The sequence below is a fragment of the Vidua chalybeata genome, chromosome Z, assembly GCF_026979565.1.
Source record: "Vidua chalybeata isolate OUT-0048 chromosome Z, bVidCha1 merged haplotype, whole genome shotgun sequence".
Classification (NCBI taxonomy): Eukaryota; Metazoa; Chordata; class Aves; order Passeriformes; family Viduidae; genus Vidua; species Vidua chalybeata.
The window spans coordinates 65,697,560-65,722,769 of record NC_071570.1 but is presented as its reverse complement, the minus strand read 5'-3'; the positions used below and the strand labels follow the sequence as shown (position 1 = coordinate 65,722,769).

Here is a 25,210-nt window from a genome sequence, read left to right as displayed (position 1 = left end):
ATATTTTTTGAATATCCAAGAAAAAGAAAAACAACCTTTAGAAGGTGGTGTTAGCTTGTAGTAATATGCTCATAGCAGACTGGTTGTCTTTGTTTTCTGTATACTGGAAGTGTCTGCAGGAAAGCAAGAAGAACTGACTGTGTTTGCAGGCAGTTTGTCTTAAAACATGACTGCAGATATGTCAGTGCAGGAATGCTTTTACAGGAGCTTGCTTTACCTCCTCAGGGTAGCATTACAGAGTCTTCCTGGAGAACTGAGAGCATTCTTGCACATGACAACTAGCAGTGATGCTTGAGCTATTGGTGCTCTGAAAGTGTGGGTGATGCATCAGTGCAAGCAAGTAAATTTATAGGCTTAGAATTGCTGTGTGAGGCTCCAGAAATTGTGGTGGAGAGGGAGTTGAAAACAATTTATATAAGATAAGCAGCTGAACATTTTGCCCAAGTCTTTGCATATGGGACTTCAAGGTTGAATGTCATGGTGATCTTACCCGGGTATTCCCTGAAAAGTGGTTATGATGATGAAAACCTTCTATTCTGTTTATAGCAGGTGTACCCTCTACATTCAGAGAAAGAACAGGGCAAACGGGTCAAGAGATGAAAACATTTTTGCTCCCCAAATTCTTTAATTTATTTTTTCACTCTGTTGTACACTCATACTAATAACTTCTCATGAAAAAATTAATTATCTAATTTGATTCAGCACAGGATACGATTTGGGAAAGGGACATGTTGCTCTGCAAAGTGGTTTCAATGACATATTCAGAAGACTGATAAACTAGACATAATCAAGGCATGACTGAAACTACTCTCCAGTATTTAAAACTTAAAGTATACTTAATTGGGTTTGTACTGTGAACTTTGTTTTCATTAAGACTGTTTTTGTGCTTTAGGTGAAGGCACTGAAAGAGAAGATTGAATCAGAAAGGGGGAAAGATGCCTTTCCAGTAGCTGGCCAAAAACTAATTTATGCAGGTAATGAATATTCTGAAGATAACTGAACCTGCTTTATTTTATGTTATTTGACTTGGATGTGAATGTTAAGTCTTCTAAGATATCTAAGAACTGAAGTACAGACAGGATAAAACCCCCTACAAACACAGAAACTAACTCAGTGTCAAAGGGAACTCTTAATTTTGAATTAGAATTCTTTAAGTTTTAAAACATGTGTGTTTGTCATCTTTCCTCTTGTAACATGATGTCTTAGGGATATGCCGGGTGAAGAAGAAATAGCTTTTTTTACAAGAATTCAGGATTTAAGCACGTCAAAGCTGCTGTTCTGGCTTAATTCTTTTCTTGTTCAATTTATGCTGTGTATAGCTGAAGCATTACTGTATATACTTCAGAGAATTAAAAATCAGATTATTTATTTTGGATTGACAAAAGAAACCCACCACCAAAGGTGTACAAAGGTACTTTCAATACTTTTAAGCTCTGTTGCTAGAAACGTGCATTATGTACTAGCAAAAAGCAGCCTAATGTCAGTTAGAAACATGAAATTAACTTTATTTGAGCTTTATTTTACTTGCCGTGTGCATTCTGGCATTAATACAGAAATCCATTTCTTTGTTCTCACTTCATGTCAGAACTTTGGTGCTATTCCAGTACTCCCTCTCATATTTTTTTTTTCCTCTAAAACTGACCTTGAAAGAAACTTTGGTGGACTTTTCACTTTTGTCATGTACTGCTTTGTAACAAGTATTGTCCCTTTCACTTGTAATAAGCCAAAACCACTGTTAATAGTGGAGAGATACTAATGGGAGAGAAGTTTTGAGTCTCTGTGTTTGTACAGCTCCTCAGGAGTACATCTCATAGCAAGTTTTATGTCCCTGGTACTTCAGTGGAGGGAATGCATGTCAAGAACGTGAAGGTGGAAGTCTCATGCATAACCAAGAAATTTAAACCAGGCAGAAGGCTTTGTGCAATGTGTGTAACTGCCTGGCACTCTTAATATTGTGTTTCTGTGATTGCAAAAATCAAAGACTGCATAAGATTCTGTGACGTGACTTCAGTGTTTTGTGAAGCCAGAATGTATCTGCAGTATTGAATAATCCTCACAAACAGTAGGAAATGTAGGAAATAAGATTGAGAATATAATATTATCCAAAGATGTATTATCTTTTTTTTTTTTTTTTCCCTTGGACAAGAGATATGAGGGTATATTGATGACATTTTTACTTGTATTAAAATGAGCTGTAGAATTTTCGTAGTTTGGCAAACCAAAGTGATACCCCCAGCTGACTTTCAGTAAGAGGCAGATCCATTGTATTGACATCTGTATTAGGGTGAGTTCTAGAAACCCTGAGAGTGGTGGGTTCTGAAAAGACAGGATGTCTGTATATGTACTTTCAAAAAGTATATATTATATTGCATACACATTCATTAAAGCCTTCCTCGAAGTGCCTGTAAAAATTGTAGGTAAACCCACATAGGTTCTGAGTCAGATGCTACAGGTATTGCTATTACTGCACTACTTGTAATACTTCCTTGAATGTTTGACCTGCAAGACTGGTGGAACCAGTCTTTTGTGTTCTGAGTGCCATGAAGTGTATGTGTTGCTTGATTTCCTTGCAATCATCAGGGTAAGGATGTGTCCTTCTGGTTGCAGTCCACTAGAGAGGTTGTGAAATGGAAGCTGTCTGTGGCACATCTTCAGAAAATTAATCTGTTTAATTTGTAAAATATTCCCTGAAAATTCTGTAGTAGAAATCAGTGCTATAAAACTCACTGAAATACAGACTTGTTTTTCTGATTTATGGTGCTACCTCTAAGTCAGCTTATTCTAAGAAAAGGCAAAAAGTATGTGGTTTACTGTGTTCCTAAATTCTTTTAGAAGCGATGCAAATCCATTTTGTCACAGTACCACCTCTGCTTATGAAACATCAAAAGTCATAGTATAACAGATGTTTTTGGCTTTTGCTGATAGTTTTTTTCATCCTTCTGTCAAGGTGGCAAGTTATGGAATAGTTCTAGCTTTTTCTAATGTTTTAGCCTTGCAAATTGTTGAAGTCGCAAGGTCACACACTTGTAATTGCAGGTAATCTCTTATCTGAAGAACAAATGGAAGATAAGTAGAAAAGAATTTCCCTTGCTGTGTAAGCAGACATAAGTTACTTGATTAAGCTTTTTGTGTGTTAATGCCTTTCCTCTGTATTACATGTATCTTTGTTAAGGATCTTTCCAGATTCCAGTGAATCTTTCCAGATTTCATGCTTTTATTTTAAATGGTTTTAAAACATCTTCAACGCTTAGGGCAGCAGCCCTCAAGCTATCCACTACTCTGTACATCATACAAGAAAAATTCTAGCTCTACTGCCAAAGCTTAATGGCCACACTGCTTTTTGTTGCGTTGTTTAACGTTTATTTATAAGTCTGCATCAAACATGTTTTTGTGAGGAAATCCCAGGATAGTTTATTGATTTGTTAAACAGCTTCTTAACTTTTGCCTGTTTAATTTCCCAGGTAAAATCCTTAATGATGAAACTGCTCTTAAAGAATACAAGATAGATGAGAAGAACTTTGTGGTGGTTATGGTGACAAAAGTGAGTAATCGTTTCTTTTGAGAAGGAAGCTTATTTAATTCTATTTTTTTCTTATGATGAGTGATTGTATATGCCCATCCTTAAAACCAGTGGAATTTCATCATATGCAAGTTCAGGTCAACAGTAAAAAGCTAGTGTGAATAGATAAAAAATATTGCTTCACAGTCTTGGTTTGCCTAGTCTGATTTTTGATTTTGCTCTGTGCTGAATGTTTGTATCAAAGAAAAAAAATTGCTAATGGCTGATTTTACTGTTTATTCTTCCTAGTCTCTCTGTTATTATTTCCCTTTTATTATTAAAAAGAAGAAGGCAACCTAGGTAGTTTGTGGTTAAATCCTCTATATGGAACTCTTCCAGCCTTGCCATGTTGCTTTTCATAGTTCATGGACTTTTCTTCTGTCAAACTCAACAGCATAAACCAGTAGAGACAGGATACATCTGGCAGTAAACAAACCTGTGGGTTTTGAAAGACTGCAAGTGCAATTTATAGGGAATGACCGTGACATGTGTTTGAAGTATTTCTTCTCTGAACCACTTGTCAGGCTGCTTCCAGGAATCAAGCCACTGATTTTCCAGGCATTCCAGACCATTGCGATCTGAACAAAACTGGCTTCATCTGTCTTTTGGAATATGAAATTAATTTTGAAGCTAAAGTTCCTCCTCCTGACAAAGAAAACAGATATTCCCTTTATTCCCAGATATGCCCTTTATTTCTATCTGGTAATAGTAAACATAATTAAACATGTGGGCTTGTTAAAGATAACTGTTGTTGCTGTCTTCCTGAAGCTTCCTAGTCTGTGGCTTGCCACAGGGGCATTTATCAGTACAAGAAAACAGGTGCAGATGAGATGTCAGAGTCCAGTTTTTCATTTTGTTGATAGCAGAAGACTCCAGAGAAGTTGTGCAATTGCCACTCCTGGAAATTCAAGAAATGTGTGTCTGTGGCACTTAGGGACACTGTTTAGTGGTGTGTGTGGCAGTGCTGGGTTAGAGTTAATAATTTTAGAGGTCTTCTCAACAATTCTATGATTCTAAAGGCAGATCTCCATGAAGAACTGCTAAATTCAGTCTATTCTGATAATAAAGGACTTGTTCTTTGGGCATTTCTTCAGTCTTACAATCTTTTTGCTAGTCTTGGAACTCAATTGCCCTTTCCTCATTCTATTGTGGATAAGACATGCCCAGCCATGTAGGCACATAGACTGCTAACTTTGATGCTCAGACATTGTTGCATTAAGGGTTTAGGAATCCAGCAGAAAATAACCCCCCTTGCATTCCAACTGTGTCAGTGTTTTTCTTTGAGTGCTTATTAAAATGTTATTTGCTGTGCCCATCATGTTGGAAGCTATTCACTCTTAGCTTTACCTCTCCTTGCAGACAAAAGGAGGAAGTAAATGTTTTCTTCTTCAAGCAGGCAACTACTTCTGAAAGTGGTGCACCATGAATAAGTAGTTTTGTTAAAGTTCAGCTGTTTCTCTTGGAAAGGCAAAGATTGGGGTCAGCTTTATCAGGCCTTGGGGCTATTTCTATGTAACTGGATTAATACTACATCGAAGAAAAATTAAAGTTTCCATTAGACATGTGAAGATTATTTCACAATTGCATAAAAGTATTATTCACTCTAAATATTCTGCTGTAAATTTGGTAGTCCTTCATTCTGCTGTGTCCATGGTGCTTACTTCATGTACTGAAGTATTTGAGATATTATTATAGTGCTCTGAATGCAAAGATTGCATAACTGAAACATGTTGCAGGTGAAGTTTAATTTTTTTTCGCATCTTGTGTTCCAGCAAACACCATTTATAATGAAATATGATTTCTGTCTTAATCACTTTTTTCCAGATCTGAGTAGTGAGAAAAGCTTGTGCTTGTTCTGCAGATGTTTTTTGGCAACTCTCTTGGTTTCTTCTGGAAAATGTGCTTTTGTAAAACACGGGATTGTTTTCATATTTAGAATATTGTGGTCTGTAAATATTTAGATATTTGCATTTCACTTTATCCTCAGAGTGTGAGCGCTCAAGTGTGTGAGTACTTCAGTGATGCTCTCAGTTGCTTGTTTAAACACAGTGAAGGGTGTTAGAGAGTTAATGTTGAGGCAGTGATAACAAACACAAATGGTCTTAACAGAACTTAGAGAACCGTGGATTTATGATCTTTGTTCTGTGCCTGAACTCTCTTGTCCTCCTGTAGCCCAAAGCAGCAGCTGGAGCGACTCAGCCATCAAATACCACTTCTACTGTTGGCTCAACAACTGCAGCTCCCACAGCAGTTGCTGCACCAATCCCTGTTCCTACCCCTGTGGCAGCTCCTGTCCCTCCACCACCAGCACCAGATGCAGTGGCATGTGAACCAGCACCTGTGAGTACTCCGAAAGAGGAGAAGCCAGAAGAAAAACCACCTGAGGCACCAGCTGCTGTCAGTCCATCATCAACTGACAGGTATGAATAAGCCTCCAAAAATGGGTTCCCGTTTCTGTTGCTTTTAGTTTTGATTTTAAGTTTTTATTACAGTGTTAGGCAAATCACTCTCTCCATTCTATATAATTTTTCTTCTTTCTTAACTGTAATTTCAGTGTCTGACTCAAGTATGATATTACTGATTGTAAGAAGCACCTCTCCTTGCTTATGCCTTCTCCTGTGGGAAGTCTGGTCTTGGGAACAAACCTTGTGGAGGGGAGAGTTAAATGACAATAGGCTTGAGCTCCCGTTAGGCATTTCAGAGTTGCTATCCTGCAAGTTTTTTTTCAGACTGAGGATATTCACCTGCAGTGGGGATCTGCTGTTCACAAAGCTCTTGAAGTCTGAAAAAGAATGTGTCTTGTCCTGCTCATAACCCTCTGATTGTACTTTTGATAGTGTTGGACAGATTCAAACCATAAATTCCTTTTTGTTGTATGAGTCTCTTAATTTCTGGAAAGAGCTTTTCTTCCAAAATGTAGGATGTCATATTGTTCTTAATCATGTAATGCTTTAAAGCTACAAGGTTTGTTTTTTGTTTTTTTTTTTTGTTTGTTTGTTAGGGTTTTTTTGTTTTGTTTGTTTTTTGGTTTTTTGTTGGGTTTTTTTTTTTTTTTTTTTGTTGGTTTTTTTTTTTTTTTTTTTTTTTTTTTTTTTGTTTTTTGGTTTTTTTTTGGTTTTTTTTTTCTGAATGTTCCTTGACCCATGTGCAGGTAATTAATCGTGAGACCTGGGAAAACTTTTCACCTCAATTTTCTACAATTGAGAAAATCAAGTGGAAGTTTGAGGTTTCATACCTGATGTGTGCTGTTGCCTTTTTTTGCTTAAGTTGCTTAAGTACTGCATGGCACTAGAATGTTGTTAACTGGAATTTAATGGCCCCTGATGTGCTGCATAGCGTCAAATTTTCATTTTTCATACTCTGGGTTTTAATTATTTGTGTATTATTTCTGGGAATACTGGTGCACAAGACAGTATTTTTAAAGTGATTGTATTTAAACAGCATAGAATACTGATTTGATGATAATGAAGCAAAACTTGCAATTGCCTAATGTATTGAAAAACTCACCACAAATTTCTTGCACTAAATACACAAATTGATGATTTAATTTTGCAGTTCTGAGAAATGAGTATCTCTCAGAAATGGAGTGCAAATGATGTTTCATTTATCAGTCAAATTCACTTAGTTGTTAAAAAATACTAATGAATGGGGTTATTTTTTTTTTCCCTGCTCACTTTGTCCAGTGGGTTCAAAGATCAATCTGTCATACTGAAATAGTGATTTTCATGTACAGATTGCAGTTTTGTAAAACTGCTGTAAGGGACCTTCAGTGTACACATTTGAGAGGGAAGAACAATATAATTTAACATATACATCAAAGTTATCACCTGCCTTGATTTCAGTGAATACTGTTTGCTTCTGATTTGTTTTAGAAGCTAAAATTACTAAGGCAAGATTTATTGACCCAAGCCCAGGCCAGCTGGCATCCTGCTTTGTCTTTGATCTTTTTTTGATTGTAAATCTTAACTACTGGCAGATTCTAATGAAGCATTCTTGTTTGAACAAATTATTTCTTGCATAGATCTTACAGAGATCTCTGCAAGTGCCTTGTTGGATTTTTAGTGGCATCTTCTGAAAACATTCAGATCGATCTGATGATCTTTCACTGGCTGCCAGGAGTTGCCAACTCTGGTAGCCTGATAAATGTGAGGCTTCAGCAGCTCCATGTCCTCAAGTCTGTCATGTTATCAAGACTATGTATTCCCAAAATATGCACACAATATGGATATACCTTTAAATATATGTCTGGCTGCTTAGGTCAGCTCAGGCAGGGAAAATCCCAGCAGTCATGCAAGATACATACATTTCAGCCACATCTGCTTCCCTTCTGGCTATTTAGGGCAAAGCCCACTCCTGCAAAATGAATACATACAAAACACAAATGAAAAGTAGGAATTTCTGTTTTGATAGCTAGTTCCTTAGAGTTTGCCAAGTTTTTGGTACCAGGGCATGGGGTCTGCCTGAGCCCTGCCACCCTGCTCCAGGCCCTGATACTCAGATTCCCATTGCCTGCACACGCACACACACACACACACACAGAGAAGGCTCACCCAGGAACTGGCTGCAGTCCTTGGCCTTCAGACTTCCACAGTGTCTGGTCTCAGCAGTTGCTGGTTCCACAGGTATCTGGATCCCCCTAACTCACAATTCTCTGTCCCTGTGAACACTTGGAATTCCACAAACACACGTGCATGTAGAACAGAGACACATAGACACCCTGCGTTATGAAGAATGTTTAGATGTAGAATTTAATAGAGAGGATGGATGGGTGGTGAGGTGCAGGGCACAGCCAGGCAAGTGTTTCTTATGTATGACTGGCCCCTTTTCTCCTCTTTTTCCTCTCTAAATCCGTGCTTTTCTTCGTGAATGGTGCCTTCAGCTTTCCTTTCCCTGCTTTTGGTTCTTCCTCTAGATTTTACCCCAACACTTTTTCCTGGCACTCCACAGTGAGTTGCACCACCCTGTAGGCTGTAATGCCCTTGAAGGAATCCTGTTGACCCACCCTGGGTGTCACTCTGAAACCAGGGGGCTGATGCTCTAATTTTGCAGCCCTGGGAACTGGGCAGCCCTTGGCTGTGGCTGATTAAAACTGGTATTCCTCTGCCTAGTGTTGTGCCTCTGTGTTCCTTGCTGTTCATGGAGGTGAGCCTTTAATCCTGTAATTTAACAACTTTGATAACTTGAGATAGAGTAATTGCAAATGTTAGCAGTTTATATTCCTGGGAAAGTAGTATACTGAGATTTTAATAAGTGCTTGCCACCGACCTCCTTGGGTCCTCATTGAGGTCAAACTGGTGACTCTGGGGAAGTAGTTAGTGAGACTGCTGTGTGCTTTTGAAAATCCACCTTGTTCTCCCACCCTTCAAAGCATTCAAGCAAGCAGATGGCTAATCCCTGAGCAGATGGGCAAGAGCCAAACTTCTGGGGGGTAGTGGGGGAAGGTTGGCCTTGTTTTAAAAGTGTTAGCATTGTAAGTTTGTAAAATCTATTCTCACTATAGGACCAAAAGAAAGCTCTTTGGAAAGCTTTGTTGGTTTTTTAGAAACAAAACGGTCTATTAGAGTTACAGCTGCTGCTGCCTAGTTTTCCAAAGTTTTGTAATTACCATTGCACTTGTCTTCATCTTACAGTACAACAGGTGATACATCTCGATCAAATCTTTTTGAGGATGCTATAAGTGCACTTGGTAAGTGGAGAGTTTTTTAATGTAGACATTATTCTGGTGCAGCAGAAACATGACGGATTAGCAGATGTTGACATTTTTTTCTGTATCTGTCATTGCTAAAGTTATAATCAAATTGCTCTTCTCTAAGACCTGAAGTTGATATCTTGGAACCAGCTTCAAGAACTACTTTATTAAAGAATATTTGCCTTTATATATTTTTATTGTGTAAAAGGAAGATCCTTGCACTCTTGGCTTTTTTTTCCCCATTTGCTTTAATTTCTCTTCTAACTATTCACTTTGAATAGAATAGTAGCTTGAAAGAAGACTAGATGTAAATGTGTGTGTTTTTTACTTTTGCACCCCAGAGTGCAGAGCTGGTAAAATCGCTGCCTTTATTATTCACTTATTCTAGCTTTGAAAGTACTTTGCTTTTTGGCACATTGAAATTAGATAAATTCACCAGATCTGGGCTAAGAAATGAATGCCTCCATGTATTTACAATCAACTTACTTTTATTTTGACAGTTTAAATAATCTTTGTTTCTCAGTGGAATAGACAGAATAAAGACAACAGGAAGCTCTGCCCATCATTTATGCTGATTTGGGTAGCTAGGAAATTATTAGGCAAACCCACAACTCCTTACTCCGACTGAAATTTTTAGGTTGTTTTGGAGTGTAACAAATTCAGGTACAGAAATAAGGAGGAGGTGGGGTTTTTATTCTGTCTTTTGTCTTTAAATATGAAGCAGCAATTTGATACAAAGAGCAAAACCAAGTAAAGAGTTTCATTTACATTTTCATGTGGATATATTGGAGGCAGGTGCGGTGATTAAGCAGCTCAGGGTGATTTAGAAGCAGCAGTAATATTTTACATGAGTTAGTAGTAGCTACTACTAGATTTAGTCTGTCCAGCTGCAGCTTATATCTTAGGTGTGACATTCTGTTTTAAATTTTATGATCCAAAATAGCTGATAGAGACTGATAGCAGGAGACAAAAATGTAACACTGAAACTAAACTTGCTGAAGTGATTGCTGTTACCAAAAGTGTTTCCTTAACCATTCATAATATCTTAGTGGCCAAAATGAGGTCATCACCAACACTTGTGTTCACAGTATTGATCAGCAAGTTAAATGAAGCTGGTAGTCTTGATTCAAGTCTCTTCAAAATTGGGGAAAAAACTCCAAAATCTTTCAGAGCATCACTTCACGATCCATTTTGTGTGGGAGTTCTTTAGCTGGTGTCTGATGGGGTAAACCCATGTGTCCCTAACGTGTTTGGAAATAAGAGGTATTGACTGTGATTTTCTGGGTAAGCATATTGCAAGTGTTGCCAGCCAATAAATTTTCAAGGGCAATAGGCATGAACTCCGTGGTTCTTTTTCTTTAAAAACTGTCCTGAAGGGAATTTGCTTGCACAAATTGATGGAGTATGTTTTCACATCCTAAGTTGGATCAGACACATACTCTAACTGTGGCTTCTCAATTACATTGTCTGAAATTAATTGACTTTGCTTTAAAAACAGGAATTGTTTTATATGTTTTGCTGTTGTTTTTTGTTAAATGCTGAAAAGTGATGTGGCTTTGTGTGCTACGTGAAGATCACATCTTGCAGTCTATGTGCAGCCACATATTTCGCAGGAGCAGCCTAAGATTTCTTTAGGGCATAGGTTGAGAATTTTTGTGGGGAATGTGATGAACTGGATTTGAGAGTAAATCCAGCTTTAAAATGTTACTTGGAAGATAAAAGCAAAGAGCAGAATCAATTCAGCATTGACCTCAAACATTTCCACTAGCACTAGGGACATATAGGCCTGAATATGGATCATCACATTGCTGGTGTGCAACTTCTGAATTATTATTCTTGATCTCACTCTTGCACAACTTATGAAGTAGACTGTATGGAGTACATTCACCTACATTTTCAATAATTCTGTTTTCCTCCTTTGGCTTTTAATTATGCCTTATGTAGCAGCCTGTGTGGAGCAAGCTAGCCTTTTTTCATCATTTTCCCGTATCAAATCTCTCATACTGTTCTAGTGTCTACATTGCTTATATTGAAAAAGCAATATAAGCTTTGGTTCTACAACAAAGCTTGGTTTCTTGAACACAAAAGTGTTCAAGTAGTAACTAATTACATCAACAGGTGTTCTGCCTCATTAGTTTTTTAGGAGAAGTAAGGGTAAACTAGTGCTGTGTAAGGAAGAATGTGATCAGAAGTAGTAAAATGACTGTGTTGGGACAATTATTGGCTTGGCTTTTTTGCTTCCCTGAAGATATGTATAGACGTATGTATCTTTAGGACAAAATTTAGGTGACTTTTTTTTTTTTCACAATTGAAAAAATGCAGGGAGATGTGAAACAAATGATCTTGTAGTTCTGTATGAAGACATGAAGAACTTACTATTCCTTAAACTTAGGTTGGCACTATTAATTTGAAGCCCAAATAAAAACTACTTAAATTAGTCAAGGCTTTTAAATCCTTTATATATGGATAATGCACAAGTACCCTTGGGCTAGGGCTGTTTTATTGTTCTTGAGTATACTGCCCTAAGTCATACACCCACTGATTGTTCAGAAGCACATGTTAAGAAACAGGCAGTGGGGTTGTATTAATGTTGGCTTGAGTTAAACACCTTCTCCCTAAGGGAATAAAAACATCATGTTTTCTTTGGTTTTTAAATTATTACTTACTTGCATTTAACAGAGTAGCTCTTGTATTTGTTTCCTCTGTTTTTTTTTTTTAATATTATTAATCAGTTGTTTTTTATGACAACTTTTATTGTTTAACTTTCCTGTCACTAACTTGCTAGTTTCAGAGTCAGTCAGTAGTAGGATTTCACTGAGATCAGGAATACCTGTATCCATGGAAGGAGGTGGTATTTTAATGCCTGGGGTTTTTTTGTGGCTTTTTCCTCCCAAGGAAGATAGCCTTGAAGATTTGCCCAATTACAATGTATAATAGAATAGTTACCTTTTTTTGTAATTGTAATACTTACTGTCTGCATTTGAGGCAGGAAAATTAAATGGATTATGAAAAGAGATAGTAATCGTCCTTACAGTGACATTAGTATAGTGAACAGTCACCCTTAAGTAGTTCCATATATAGTGTGTACCTTTTGTCTTCATTGCTGCAGGTGTGGGACAGTTTTTGTCTATTTTTGCTGTAAGAGGTGGGGGATTTGATGTGATGGATGTCTAGTCAAATGTTAAATTGAGTGAGATAAAAATTAAAAATTAAATGAGATAACTTGGTTTCCTGAACCACCACTGAAGTCTTGAGTGACCTTCCTAGATACAACTTCTAAGTCTTCTGCATGATTTGAGTTGGTCCATATTAAGTTGATCAAATTATTTTGATCATCATCACCAGCACATAGCAATATATAGCAACATCTAATCACTAATTGTAATCTAACAACAGCATAGCAGAAAGTCTTTATTGGAAAATCCTCGATGGCTAATAATTTGACAGGCAGATTTCAAATTAATACATTTCCAAATGTAAGCTGCAGGAGACTTCTCTTGATTACATCAGGAATTGAATATTAGCTGTGAGGATGCCCTTGACCTTAAATGAAAACTTGAAGAGAGAACATTATTTCAATTAAAAGTGCAGAAGTATCACAAGTACTGCTTTTGTCAGTAGAAGTTTACATTTTCTTCATTACCCTTCACTATTTCCAATCAAATTAATAATGAAACCGCTGAATAGATTTGGAATTAAAGCCACAGAACCACGACATGTTTAATATTAAATATTCTTTTCAATGAATGACTGAAATTCATGTGGAAATTACACTTATCCATTGAAACTTTTTTTGTGTGTGTGTGATTATTTTCATCTTATTCCCTTAAAATGGTGGTCCTGTGACTTCTAGTGACCGGTCAGTCCTATGAGAACATGGTGACTGAGATCATGTCCATGGGCTACGAGCGGGAGCAGGTGATTGCAGCACTGAGGGCCAGCTTCAACAATCCTGACAGAGCTGTGGAATACCTTCTGATGGTGAGCACTTACCTTACCTGCACCTTTGTTTTCCACTTAATACCTTTCACTTTGGTTTTGGTGTTATTTTCAATGTTACTCAGTCACTGAGAGTGACATGTGCCATCTGGAAAGATGAGATCGAAATTTTGCCAGACATGGTGTATTATAGAAAACACTGAATGAATCCCTAACCACATCCACCACTTCTTGGCTTTCATTTTTTGTTGACTGATATGGATATGTCTGTAAAGTATGTCCAGTTAAAGTGATAGCTTTAACTGCCAATGGTTGGCTCAGTGGTTTTGTGTTACCTCTTAGTGACAGCATTAGTTGATTAGTTGTACTTTTGTATCTATGTCATCACCATTCCTTAGATTCCAGCTCACTGTTTTTGCTAATAATGAGGTGTTCTTAATATACTTCACAAACAGAAAGGTTTGAGGTTTTTTTTTTTTCAACTGTGCTTAATTTAACTGGTGTTTTCATTTCAGCAGTGTTTTAAAAAATAAACTATTCTCATTTGATAAATAAAGCTTGAAGGGTTAAACAAACTTCATTGGCATAAGAGGAAATAGAATAATAGTTTCACTTCAATGAAAACCCTGGGCTTTTTGGATTTTTTCTTGTTATATACCTTAATCTGACAGGTGAATTGTAACCATGTAGAATCTGTCTGATTTTGTTACTTAATCAGTATTTTCAGGACATTTAATTTTTGCTCTGGCATACCATTTTTCCCCTGATGAGGTTTTTCCTTTTAGCAGATCTGATCTTTATTAAAATCTGGCAACCAGATATCTTGACCCAATCCTTGCAAAATACATGTGGATTGAATTTCTGATTGATTGATTGATTGATAAGAAATCTGGCATCTTTACCCTCCAGTTATAAAACTTCAATTTTATTAATGGAGTTTTCCTTCAGTAGTTACAACTTCAAGTGTCTGGCATGCTTCTTAGTTACATTAATGTTCCCAAGACTGTAATCTTCAGACAACAAATGTTTTGAGTACAAAACAACAAATGTTTTGAGTACAAGAATATGAAAGGTTTAACTCCCAACTAGCATTAGGCCAAACAAGGGTGAATGCAGTAGCTCCCAGCTCTCTGTCATAAGTCCACAAGTTCAAACATTTGTTTTTCATGTTGTAAAAATATTTGGTTTACTGTTCATCTAGTCTGTAAATACACCATGAATTTGGTGCCTCCCCTAAGTGTTTGGTCCGCTGTGTGTGTGGCAGTCCTACACAGCGTGCAATTCTTGTGTACTCAATTTCTCTCATTTCTCTCTAGCTTATTTCTGTTCAGGAACTCCAGAACAGGGATAGAGTATCCCAGTGATGGAGCCACATGTCACATCTGCCAAATGCATTGACTGCTATGAGCAGTTAATTTCTAGTCCTTCAGTAGGTCCTGTATATAAAATGGGTCCTTCTGTTATATAAGATGTCCCTTTATATTTCATGTTATCCTTCACTGGAAAATACCTTTTCTTTTTTCTTCCTTTTCTTCCTGCTGGAAAAGGGAGTAGGGAGGAATAGCCTTGTTCTTAGAGACCATATTAGATGGCAGACTTTTTGCTGTCCTTCTAGAAGAATCCTTTTGCTCTAAATGGTCTTTATAACTGCTCTGGATCTGCTGGTGTCTGAAGATATTCCTTCCTCTCCCGCTGCATCACAAAAAGGTTCTTTTTAGTTACTGTTGATCTGATCTGTTGATGATACTGTTCTTTGACCCTCTCTCTACATTACTTGTCTCCAAATTATCATCAGCACTATCTCTTATATAATCTGCAAACTAGGATTAAGACATTGAGATCTATAAGTGTAACAACACTGTCCAGGTTTAAAGAACCTGGGTACAGCAAGCTAAAGGTGTTGCAAAGGACTTAAATTGTAATTAAAGCACAGCTGCTCCTCAAGTGAGCCCTGTAGATTCTACTTGTCCATGGTTTAGGTGGCAAGTTCTTCAGTTTTCATGGCATGATCATTGAGGATTATAGGTGTAATCCTGTGTCTGAGTTGCAAAAGATGATCTTTATTTTTCTATGCCCCACAGTCATCTTCGGAGGCATTTACATTCAGATCTCTCTTTCAAGGATTTCCTAACCCCTAGTTAAGGAGTTTCGCCATCTCTTCAGTAACCAGCCTATTAGTTTGGATATTTTTAGGGAACATTTCTTTAGTGTGACTATAGTCAAATACTGAACATAATTCCTAGAGACGTGGTCAAAGTCCTGTGCCTGTCAGTGTTTCAGAGGCATTTGGATAATGCCCTTTACAGGCTTTAACTTTTGGTTAGCCATGAATTGGTCAGTCACTGGGACTAGATGACCATTATAAGTACCTCCCAGCTGGAACTATTTTGTTCTCTATTCTGTACAGAAGCGGGACCTGATATGATTATTGCCCTGCAGAGAGCAATGTCAGCTAAAAACCACTGTACTGCTCTGTTAAAGAGTAAACAATTGTTTCATCCACCATAAGGCAACAGTGGCCTTTTTTGCTTTCCAAGCAGTGTTTGCATTCAGAGTGGCTTGTGTGTGGTTTAATACCATGCTTTGTTCTGTTGTGTGCCTGTGTGAGCAAGGTCCATACGCCTCACGGGCATTGTCTGATTACAACTGTACACAGTCTCTGTTATTTAGAGAGTGATACTTAAAGCTTGTGCTCAAGAGTTAAGATGATGTTCAAGATGACAAATAATTTCTAAGTAAATTTGTTTGAACTAGTTTACACAGTCCTTCCATTCGAGAGCAAACGGAGAAGTTTAAACAAGCACAAGTTGTTTGATCTGGACACAGCTTGCAGTGATGACGTATGCTTTGTGAATAGGTGAAATCAACTAGTAATTTCATAAGATTAACTCAAATTGTTACATTATACTTGGATTGCCAGAAATGACTGATTTGATGGAAAAGGTATTTAATCAGTGCTCTGTAAGCCACTGATAAGGGAGAGTTACATCAGAATTATACCATGAATGGAATCCTCCTCCCCCTCAGCAGAGGGAGGGATGTGTAGCAAGCTTACTGAGCCATGTGAAGGTAATGAAGTGTGTGACAGGAAAATCTTGCATTTATTCCCCTGAGTGGCTTAAATGTGCACTTGATGATCAGGTGATTTATACATTGATGTCCTTCTTAATTAACAGGTAAGGCAAAGAGTATTGCTTGGAGCACTGTCCAGTTCTCCCTTTCTAGATGTGCTGTATATTTGTCCTTTTTGTTCAGGTATAATGATGAACATACCATGTGAAGATCATGTTACAGCAGGACTTTTAATCTACATTACCTACCAGTGATTTTTATGGTAGTCTTGACAAACCTCTTAATTGTCTGGTTACCCTGTAGTTCTGTAATATTTTCACACAGCCAGTTCCTTACATTTTGTGGTTCCCCAGCACAAGGGTGACCCTCATTTGGGAAACTTCTCTGGGCTGTTCCAACAGGGTTTGATGTAATATTCTTTATGTCTCTCCCATGAGTAAGTTTCCAGGCTTCAGAAAAGTAGACTAAAAGGACAGACTTGGTGCAGGAATTCAGTGACAGTGAGGAAAGCAGGTTTAGGGTAGGAAGCTTGAAGGATTTCCATGGAGGAGAAAAGCAGTAGAGTGACGTATCGTTGTAGAACCAGCATTCTAGTTTATTGTAATATTGCGTTTTAGCTTTGTCCACTTCAGCCCTCTGAGCAGTCAGTTAGTATATAAAGTTGCTTGCGCGTAAAAAATAAACAAAAAGCAAAAGTTATCTAATTTTTTTTAAACTTGCTAAAGCTGGGTGACATACAGACCTTTTCACTTTTAAGATACAGTGAATGACAGCTTTTCATTGAGGAAAAAGATCCCAAGAGCTGTGTTCTTGCATCTCTTCTCAGTTCCTTGCCAGTTGTATGGAATTGTTAATCTTAGTTAGCACTTCGAACTGCAATTTGTTGCTGTAATATCACTTTTGTACAACAGTATAACATAGTGTAACAGTATATTTAGTTTAACTTTTTCATTCATATCAAATATCTTTAAACAGGATTCAAAGCACTTTTTTTTTTTTTTACTGGGCAAAGTGTGTTTTAAAGTGATGCAGGGCACGCTTTACTGCCTTTTTATACAAACCACACATTTTTCCTGCCAAAAAATAAAATTAATTTTTTCACGGTCTTCTCTGTCAGTTATAAATGCATAACTCACAGGATCTTGCCTTGTATTTACAGAGAAATCATTAAGTTTTTTATTTTTCCCCTTCATTCTGAAACCCAAACACTGAATGCAGTTGAAACATGTCTGTTACCATTCTGTGGGTAATGATGTGAACTGTGGCTTTAGGGTATACCTGGAGATAATCAGGCTGTGGCTGACCCCCCTCAACCACCAAGTACCGGTGCATCTCAGTCTTCAGCAGTGGCAGCAGCAGTAGCAACTATACCCACGACTACTAGTTCACTAGGAGGTAAGAAAGGCTGTGTTGGAGAAGATGTGATAAACAGTATGCCCTTAATCAATCTATTTTTCAGTCAATTTTAAGTTCCAGGTGCTTGTGAGTCATTCAGAGGGAATTGGGTAAGAGCTGTTAACATGGAAGTTCCAGGTGTGGTACTTTCCTGGGACAAGTGGCTTGTTGTATATCATGTGCAAAGTTTTCAAAAAATGCAGTGAACATGCACAATTTCTTTAATTCAGTATTCTGGATTCTTGAGTGCAAGACCGTGGATGTGGGGTGGATTGTGTTTTCTCTCAGTTAAACTCTGTTTTTCTACTCTGTGACTGACTGGGCCCTGTCCACGGTGACTATATTAATATATTTACCACACAGAAGCTGGGATATCAAGGGAGAAACCTGAAATTAAGCCATGAAGTGTAGCACTGGAGAGACCTATAAATGACCTAGGACTCCTCATTCAGCAGTGCAGCACTTTTACAGTGGTTGGTGCCTGCTGAAGAGAAGGGTATTTATTATTTATTTATCTCCCTCTTAAAGGGGGATAGATAAATACATGAAAGGAGCCTAATGAAGGGGTAGGAAAGGTCTGTCTAGAAATGGTGCTCAAGAGACGAGACAGTGGATTGGGTAGATGTGTCTAATTGAGATTAACCAGAGATGAGAGGAGATCCAGAGGAAAGTGTTGGAGATAAGGACAAGGTTGTTAAGAGAAGACTGGGTGAAAAGGAAATGCATTGTTTAATCTTAGAATAAAGAAGTTTTGCTTAAAGCTAGAGTGAGGAAGCAAATTCTTTTATTCTTCAGTGAGTGGTGTATTATCCACTTTCATGTCCTGTTTCTATCTAAAATTGCAGTGCAGGTATGCATTTTATTAAGATTCTCAGTAACTTCTTAAAAAACATGTTATTTCACTGATTTTTTTTTTCAGGACATCCACTTGAGTTTTTACGAAATCAGCCTCAATTCCAGCAGATGAGACAAATTATCCAGCAAAATCCTTCTCTGTTGCCAGCATTGCTACAGCAAATTGGACGGGAAAACCCCCAACTACTGCAGGTGGATCTTAAAACAAGGAAATAATGCTTACTAATTCTGATTTAGCTTTGCAAGACAGTCATTTGTTGATGTTGTCTGGGATAATATATTACTAACAGTTATAACATTCTATTGCTGGCTTTTCAGCAGTTGCTGCTGTACAGAATGTATTTTCTGTGACATTGGACACACAAATTTGAGGCTTCATAAGAGGTGCAGAGGGGGTGAGGAAGCAGGAAGGACTGAAGCATAAAAATTGCATTTGTTATAGTTAGATATAACAATTTTTCTCTGTGCACTTTTTGCATGTCCCTTTGACTTCTTAATTCTCTGAAAATAAATATTTTTACTTGTCTGTTGGCATGATTAAACTTCAGTTTCTTAAATATATGTATTTCTTTTACTCTTCTGTGCATCACAGCAAATAAGCCAGCACCAGGAACATTTTATTTATATGTTGAATGAGCCAGTTCTTGAGTCTCGCCAAGGTTTAAGTGGCAGTGATGATGGTGCCAGCACTGGAGGAATAGGAGATGCTGGGAATGCTCATATGAACTACATTCAAGTAACACCTCAGGAAAAAGAAGCTATAGAAAGGGTGAGCCTTTCTTCTTTGACATTCATGCTGCTGTTGGGTGTTGACTCCAGTGCATGCTTAAGACCTACCTAACTTAAACTTTGTTTAGCTCAGTAGTTCTTGCATCATATTTGGGATTTTCATACTTGGCATTTCATAGCTGTTGTAGCCTTGTTTCAAATCATATCTCTTCTTGCTTTATAGTAGTTGAGTCTAAAATATCTTAAATCTGTCTTACTGAGAAGAGGCAGAGCACTTTAAGTGATCAGAGACCATCCTGTGATAATTGATGATGGAATGGGTTTCCATCAGGAATTATTTAGGAAGTAATTCCTCTTGCAGAAGCCTCAGCCACTACTGTTCTAGATTGTGCCATGACAGGTCTCCAGGTACAAAGATCTGGCTGCTTGAGCACTGTTTGCAAAGTACTTGGAAAGTAAGAACACTCCTAGTTAACTAGATTAGTTGAAGTCAAAACTTTACCCAGTTATTTATCTGTTCATGACATTTAGTTAATTATAGTTTTCTAAAAGTACTGGAAAGCATGAAAATATACTCTGAGGTGGTATATTGCATCCATAAATTCTGTGTAACTCACTAAATATGGTTTTGCATAGATGGCAATGGTTCTGAGATTTTTCTCAGGACAAATTGCAGGACTTTTGTCACTCTGTGGTAGTGGTTTGATACCCCAAAGACAATGTTTTTTCATCTGGCAAAACCAAAGTTCAAATAAGGATCATTAGAAGATACCTATTTGAATATAGGTGTTAGTTCTTTAGATCTTGAGGAAATTGACAATTAATAAAATTAGTCTAATAAAATTATTTGTTTATGCACTTCTTGAGAAATTCTTCTAGTCTGTTGCATTTCCTTTTAAAGCCATTTTATGCAGTAGAGCTCTATTACCTCTATTGCCTCTACTGCTGGGTTCTGGAACCCTGCAGAGATCCATATGCTTCTTTTTCTTTCCATGAAAGACAAACCTCAAAATTTAAGTGTCTTAGTATTGTAGCTGATGCCTTCCTGCTGTCTGTGGGCTAGAAATAAAATCTAAGAATGGCTGGTGAGGGATAATAGGACACAGTTTTTCTCATATTTGGTCTGTCCCATACATGAAATGCCTTGCAGGTACTGTGAGGATTTTAAGAATATCTCCAAATAGTAGAGTGTACTTGCCTTTGGCTAAAACAAGAATTCATTTGCTGAGTGCCCCTAATGACTGGCTAAGCCCTTGGCACAGTAATAAGTTCTTCTCTGATGTTCTCATGCTGTGTTGTCACTGTGTTCCAGACATTAATTAATTGATTCCTTGACTTCTGAAAACCAGATTGCTCTCTGTTTACTTGTCTTGGCTGCAGTGCGTAGTTAATTTTTAAAGATAAACAATTAAAAATATGTCTTAATATGATGTGCTGGACAGCCTACTAAAGATCATAGGCTGGGAGCTTTTCTTCCAGGCAATTTTTTCTTGAAAGTGCTTTGGAGCTTTGTATAATTGTTTAAAATGAGCATTGTTTGAATTTGGGTTTTTCCCCTGCAGCAGTGCAATGTGCCATTACTTCATGACAGTACTGTGACCCAAGTCTGTTTTAGACTTACTATGTCACTAAAGAAGTGACAAGTTTTCATGGGGTTTCATTAGACTTAATCCAGTCACTTTTTCAAGTGAGGATCCTCTCTACTAAAGGCAGAGGCAGCACCTTATTTTTTACTCACTAAAGTCTGCATTGAGCTAGGCAGCAGTGTTATTTTCAAGAAGGCAGTAATTGCTTAAGTGACGTCTCAAGACACTAGACATACAAAGAAGTTTAACATGCAAAATGCACTTCCTAAATGTGTTTCTTTTCTTCAGTTAAAGGCATTAGGATTTCCTGAAGGACTTGTGATACAGGCATATTTCGCTTGCGAGAAGAACGAAAACCTGGCTGCCAACTTTCTTCTACAGCAGAACTTCGATGAAGACTGAGAGAATTTTTTTTTTCTATGTCACACCTCACACCAGTGCATTACACTAACTCTGTTCACTGGATTGTCTAGGATATTTGGGCTTATATTCATAATGCTTGGTGTATGGAATATAGGGGGTGGGTAGAAGGGAGAACATAGGAAACAAAGCAAAGAAAGCAACAAGTTTTAAATGTCTGTTTTAAATTAGCAGATGCAGAAAATCACACAGTGTAAAAAAAAAAGATATATATACAACCAAAAAATCAGCTTCTGCAGATAATTAGTTCCTTCTGTAAACTGTAGGTTAACTTTTTCTAGGTTTTCACTCTTACTGTACTAGTTCCAGAAATGTAGTGTAATGCACTGCTTCATGTTCCTTTCCACTTAGTATTGACATTGGAAGTAGCCTGTGCTACATAGATTCTGCAGTCTGTATTTCATGGCAACACTGGATAAGCAGCTTTTTGAAATCTAAAAGATCTGAGCAAATGTAATCCTGAATGCCAAAATAGGGGTATTCGGATTTTTTTCTTCAGCTGTGTTAAAGTAGTGCAAGAAACACAGTATTTTTGTCTCATGCTGAATTAGAACAGTGTTGGCTTTTTAATTTTTTTCCAATGAAAACCCATTACAGTTAAAAGTGTCCTGATTATTGAGAAACACCACCCCCTCCTTTGTCCCCCTGAAATGATCTGAGAAATTATATACATACAGAAAAAAAAAATTATTATCCTGTTTACATATTTTCTCTTTGGGGGAAAAAATATAGATACCTAATTACTGTTCTCTTAATGTTATCTTGCAGTAAAAGTTTTAAAAGCAATAGATTGCATGTTTGGTTTTGTTATATGCACTCTAGTGAGTTGAATATTCTTTTTCTGCCAGCAAACAAAATGCAAGCTTCATTTTTGTCTGCTGCAATGAGACTTTATCAAATCAAATTTCACCTTCCCAACTTTGTTGAACCAGCTTTTATAGTACAGCTGTAAGTGTTCTGTTGCTCTTGAGTAGATTGTAGTGTTCAAGATATTTCTGTTAAGTAAGGACTTTTGGGGATTTATTCACTTTATAAGGATGAGAAGTTCAAAACTTGAGATATCAAGCAAACTATCAATTTATTCCAATGTAAAAAAAATTGACACTCAAAACCTTCTATAGAAAATAAACTCTGGTTACAGAGTTTTGAATCTTACTTGTTCATACCTACTTATCATTTATTTTGTTTAGTCATCATAAAATGTTAGCAATCTTCTTTTTTTTTAATACATGTTTACTTTTAGAGGTAATTTTGCCCATCATTGCAATACTATGAATAAAAACAAATGTAAATTTAATCTAAAGCTGTTCTGTGCAACGTTACCTGAACACAACATGGGGATAGTTTGATTTTTCTACTGTTGTAGTCCAATTACCTGGATTACAAATTTACCTCTACAGTAACCAGGAAAAAATATTATTAGTGGTACAGCACTGAATTCCTGTACTACTAATGATATTAATGATTTTAATGATATAGTGGTACAACTAAAAAAAAAAAAAATTCTGCTGAGTTTGTTTATCAGTGGATTAACTACTTAGCTACAACTTAAGCTCAGAGTACAAGTCAAGTGTCTTGAAAATCGAGCTAAAAAGACTGAAACATTTCTATTTCATTTCTTCATTGATTGGCCATAGTCTGTAAAAAATATCTGCACAAAACAATGAAATGTATTAAAGCCTTTTACTTTTTTTTTCTATTCTTATACATCTGTGATATTTTCCAGATAGTGTGTATTTTAATTATTCAGATTTTATTCTTTTAAAATTTCTTAGGTGAATGTTGTCTAAGTGATCAGTAGCACAACCCAAATCTATGAATAGGAGATGTGATACTGCTAAATAGGAAATAAGTCTTTCATAATGTTTTCATTTTAGAGAAGTTAACATTAATACCTGAGTCAGCTAGTAAACTTCATCTAAATAGGATTCTCAGTTTATCTGTGAACTGGGAGAGGTGGATTTTGATTTAACACTGCACACCAAAAGGAGCTGTTTGTTATCTGTAAAAGGACCAGCTGTCAGGTACTTGAAAAACACCAAATTGATACAAGGACTTCTTGAATGTACTTTTACTACATAGCTAATACCTAACTAAGACAAAAGCTTTTAGTTTGTGGGAGTCTTCTGTACTGATCAAACTGCTATGAGAAATAACCATTCCTTCTCTAGGAGGGTGGAGAGTAAAGCAAGAATGTCTGGGTGTTTCAGTCCACTCCCTCCAATTTTGATTTTGAAATGTTTACTTATTATAAATGTATTTGAATTAAAGTCTGTTGAGCTTGTTCTTTGTAAAAAAAAAAAAAAAAAAAAAAAGAAGAAGAAGAAAAAAAAGCAAAAAAAAAAAAAAAGCTAGTAGCTTTGTTCATTTGTACCTTTGTATGCTGAGTGACTGAGGGATTTATGGCTGCTGTGTTTGAAGCCTTACTAGTCATGCTGTTCCCGTTTTTTCCAGCAGTGAAACAGTGTTTTTGTGACTTCTGATGAACAACAGGTGTCTGACCTTACATGCTAGCAAAAACTGTTACCTGTCCAATAGCGGGATACTTGCCAGAGAGAATCATGTCTCTCTTTGTAGTAGCTGCCAAAAGGGAAGAATACATGGAATTCATGTGGTGTTGAGGAGGTGTGACCTGAGCAAGCTGCCTAGGTATGTTGTGCCTCGTTTTCTACCAAGTACTACCGGGAGTTGTCTGCACAGAGTGCTTCTCAGCTTCTCAGCTGCAGATCTCTTAGGGATTTGGGGATCAGTTTCCTCAGGGCTTTCTGAACAGTAGCTGAGAAAATAAAGTATTTCTTCCTAAGCTTTGGTACTGTAGTCCTTACCTTTGTTGTAAAACTTCTGAATATCTGCTTAGACTAAAGCTATTTATGATGCACTTTTAATTGGGATTAAAAAGTTACTCTGAAGTCATATTAATTCTGTAGTTGTCTGTTCTTAAGTCCTCTCTACAGCTGCATTTTAATGCTATGGTTCATTTACCTCGTCCAGAGTTGCCTGATCAATCCAGCTAAAACCCAAACAATTTTACTGGTTAAATGCCCTGTTCCTACCCCACACTAACAGAACTTTTTAGGAATGTGAGATAATCACTCCTGAAGCCAGATTGTGACTGATTTTGGAGTGCTGGGTTGAGCTTCACTTCTGGAATGTGCATGAATGAATCAGAGACACAAAGCCAAGTCCTCAAAAAATGTATGCAGATCTGTCACCCATGGTTTCATTGGATATTTTCATTTGGTTTTATAGAGTTTTGGAGGCAGCCATATCTTTCTCTTTTTTTTCCGATTTCTCTTAATTTCATCTCTGTGCACCAAAACTAAGCTAGAATTTCTGCACTTGATGAAAATACTCTGTAGTTCAATGGAAACAATAAGGTGGGAGTGGGGAGAACAGCTTTGTCAGTAACCTTTTTAATTCTTCTTCCCTGCCTGGTTTGGGATGCCAACAGTGTTCAACACGCCATCCTTTGAAAACATTATTTTGACACAGCTACAACCACCACTATGTGGTTATGAAGCCACAATTTACAAAATTTTGTGTCTTCATTAAACCATCCAGAAAAGTAGGCTTATTTCACCTGTGATAAAGTGATGTGCGGGAAAAATTTAAGTATTCAGTTACCACTGAATACATGACTGATAAGTGCTGCAGATGCCTGTAACTGCAGACTGCAGCTGATGTTGCTGACTTCTAATTGTCAAGTGCCAGTTCTGTATTGATATATTTCTTCATAGAATATAGGACCTGTGAGGAGGAGAAAAAAAAGGTTGTGAAACTTCTTGGTTTCTGTCAGGACTCAACTTCTTTCCTTCTGTGCAAGATAAATAAATGTTAAACACACACAATTTAACTCCAGTTCTAATCAAAGCACATTTTCATGAAGACACCAGCATCTCTGGCATTTCCTGTCTGAACTGCAGTGAAACTAATAAAGACAAATATGTGTTCTTCAATAATGGTAGT

General features: G+C 37.1%; 1 protein-coding gene across 1 annotated transcript in view; it reads left to right on the top strand.

The window, feature by feature from the left end:
* The window catches only part of RAD23B (RAD23 homolog B, nucleotide excision repair protein), a 35,935-nt gene extending 11,778 nt beyond the window's left edge, over window positions 1-24,157 (top strand). The window contains exons 2-10 of the mRNA XM_053932047.1: window positions 893-974; window positions 3,462-3,541; window positions 5,732-5,979; window positions 9,190-9,245; window positions 13,102-13,229; window positions 17,531-17,654; window positions 18,574-18,701; window positions 19,102-19,278; window positions 21,113-24,157. Coding sequence (XP_053788022.1) covers window positions 893-974; window positions 3,462-3,541; window positions 5,732-5,979; window positions 9,190-9,245; window positions 13,102-13,229; window positions 17,531-17,654; window positions 18,574-18,701; window positions 19,102-19,278; window positions 21,113-21,226 — 1,137 coding nt within the window. The 3' untranslated portion in view covers window positions 21,227-24,157. The remainder of the gene's footprint in view (window positions 1-892; window positions 975-3,461; window positions 3,542-5,731; window positions 5,980-9,189; window positions 9,246-13,101; window positions 13,230-17,530; window positions 17,655-18,573; window positions 18,702-19,101; window positions 19,279-21,112) is intronic.
* Window positions 24,158-25,210: the final 1,053 nt, after the last annotated feature.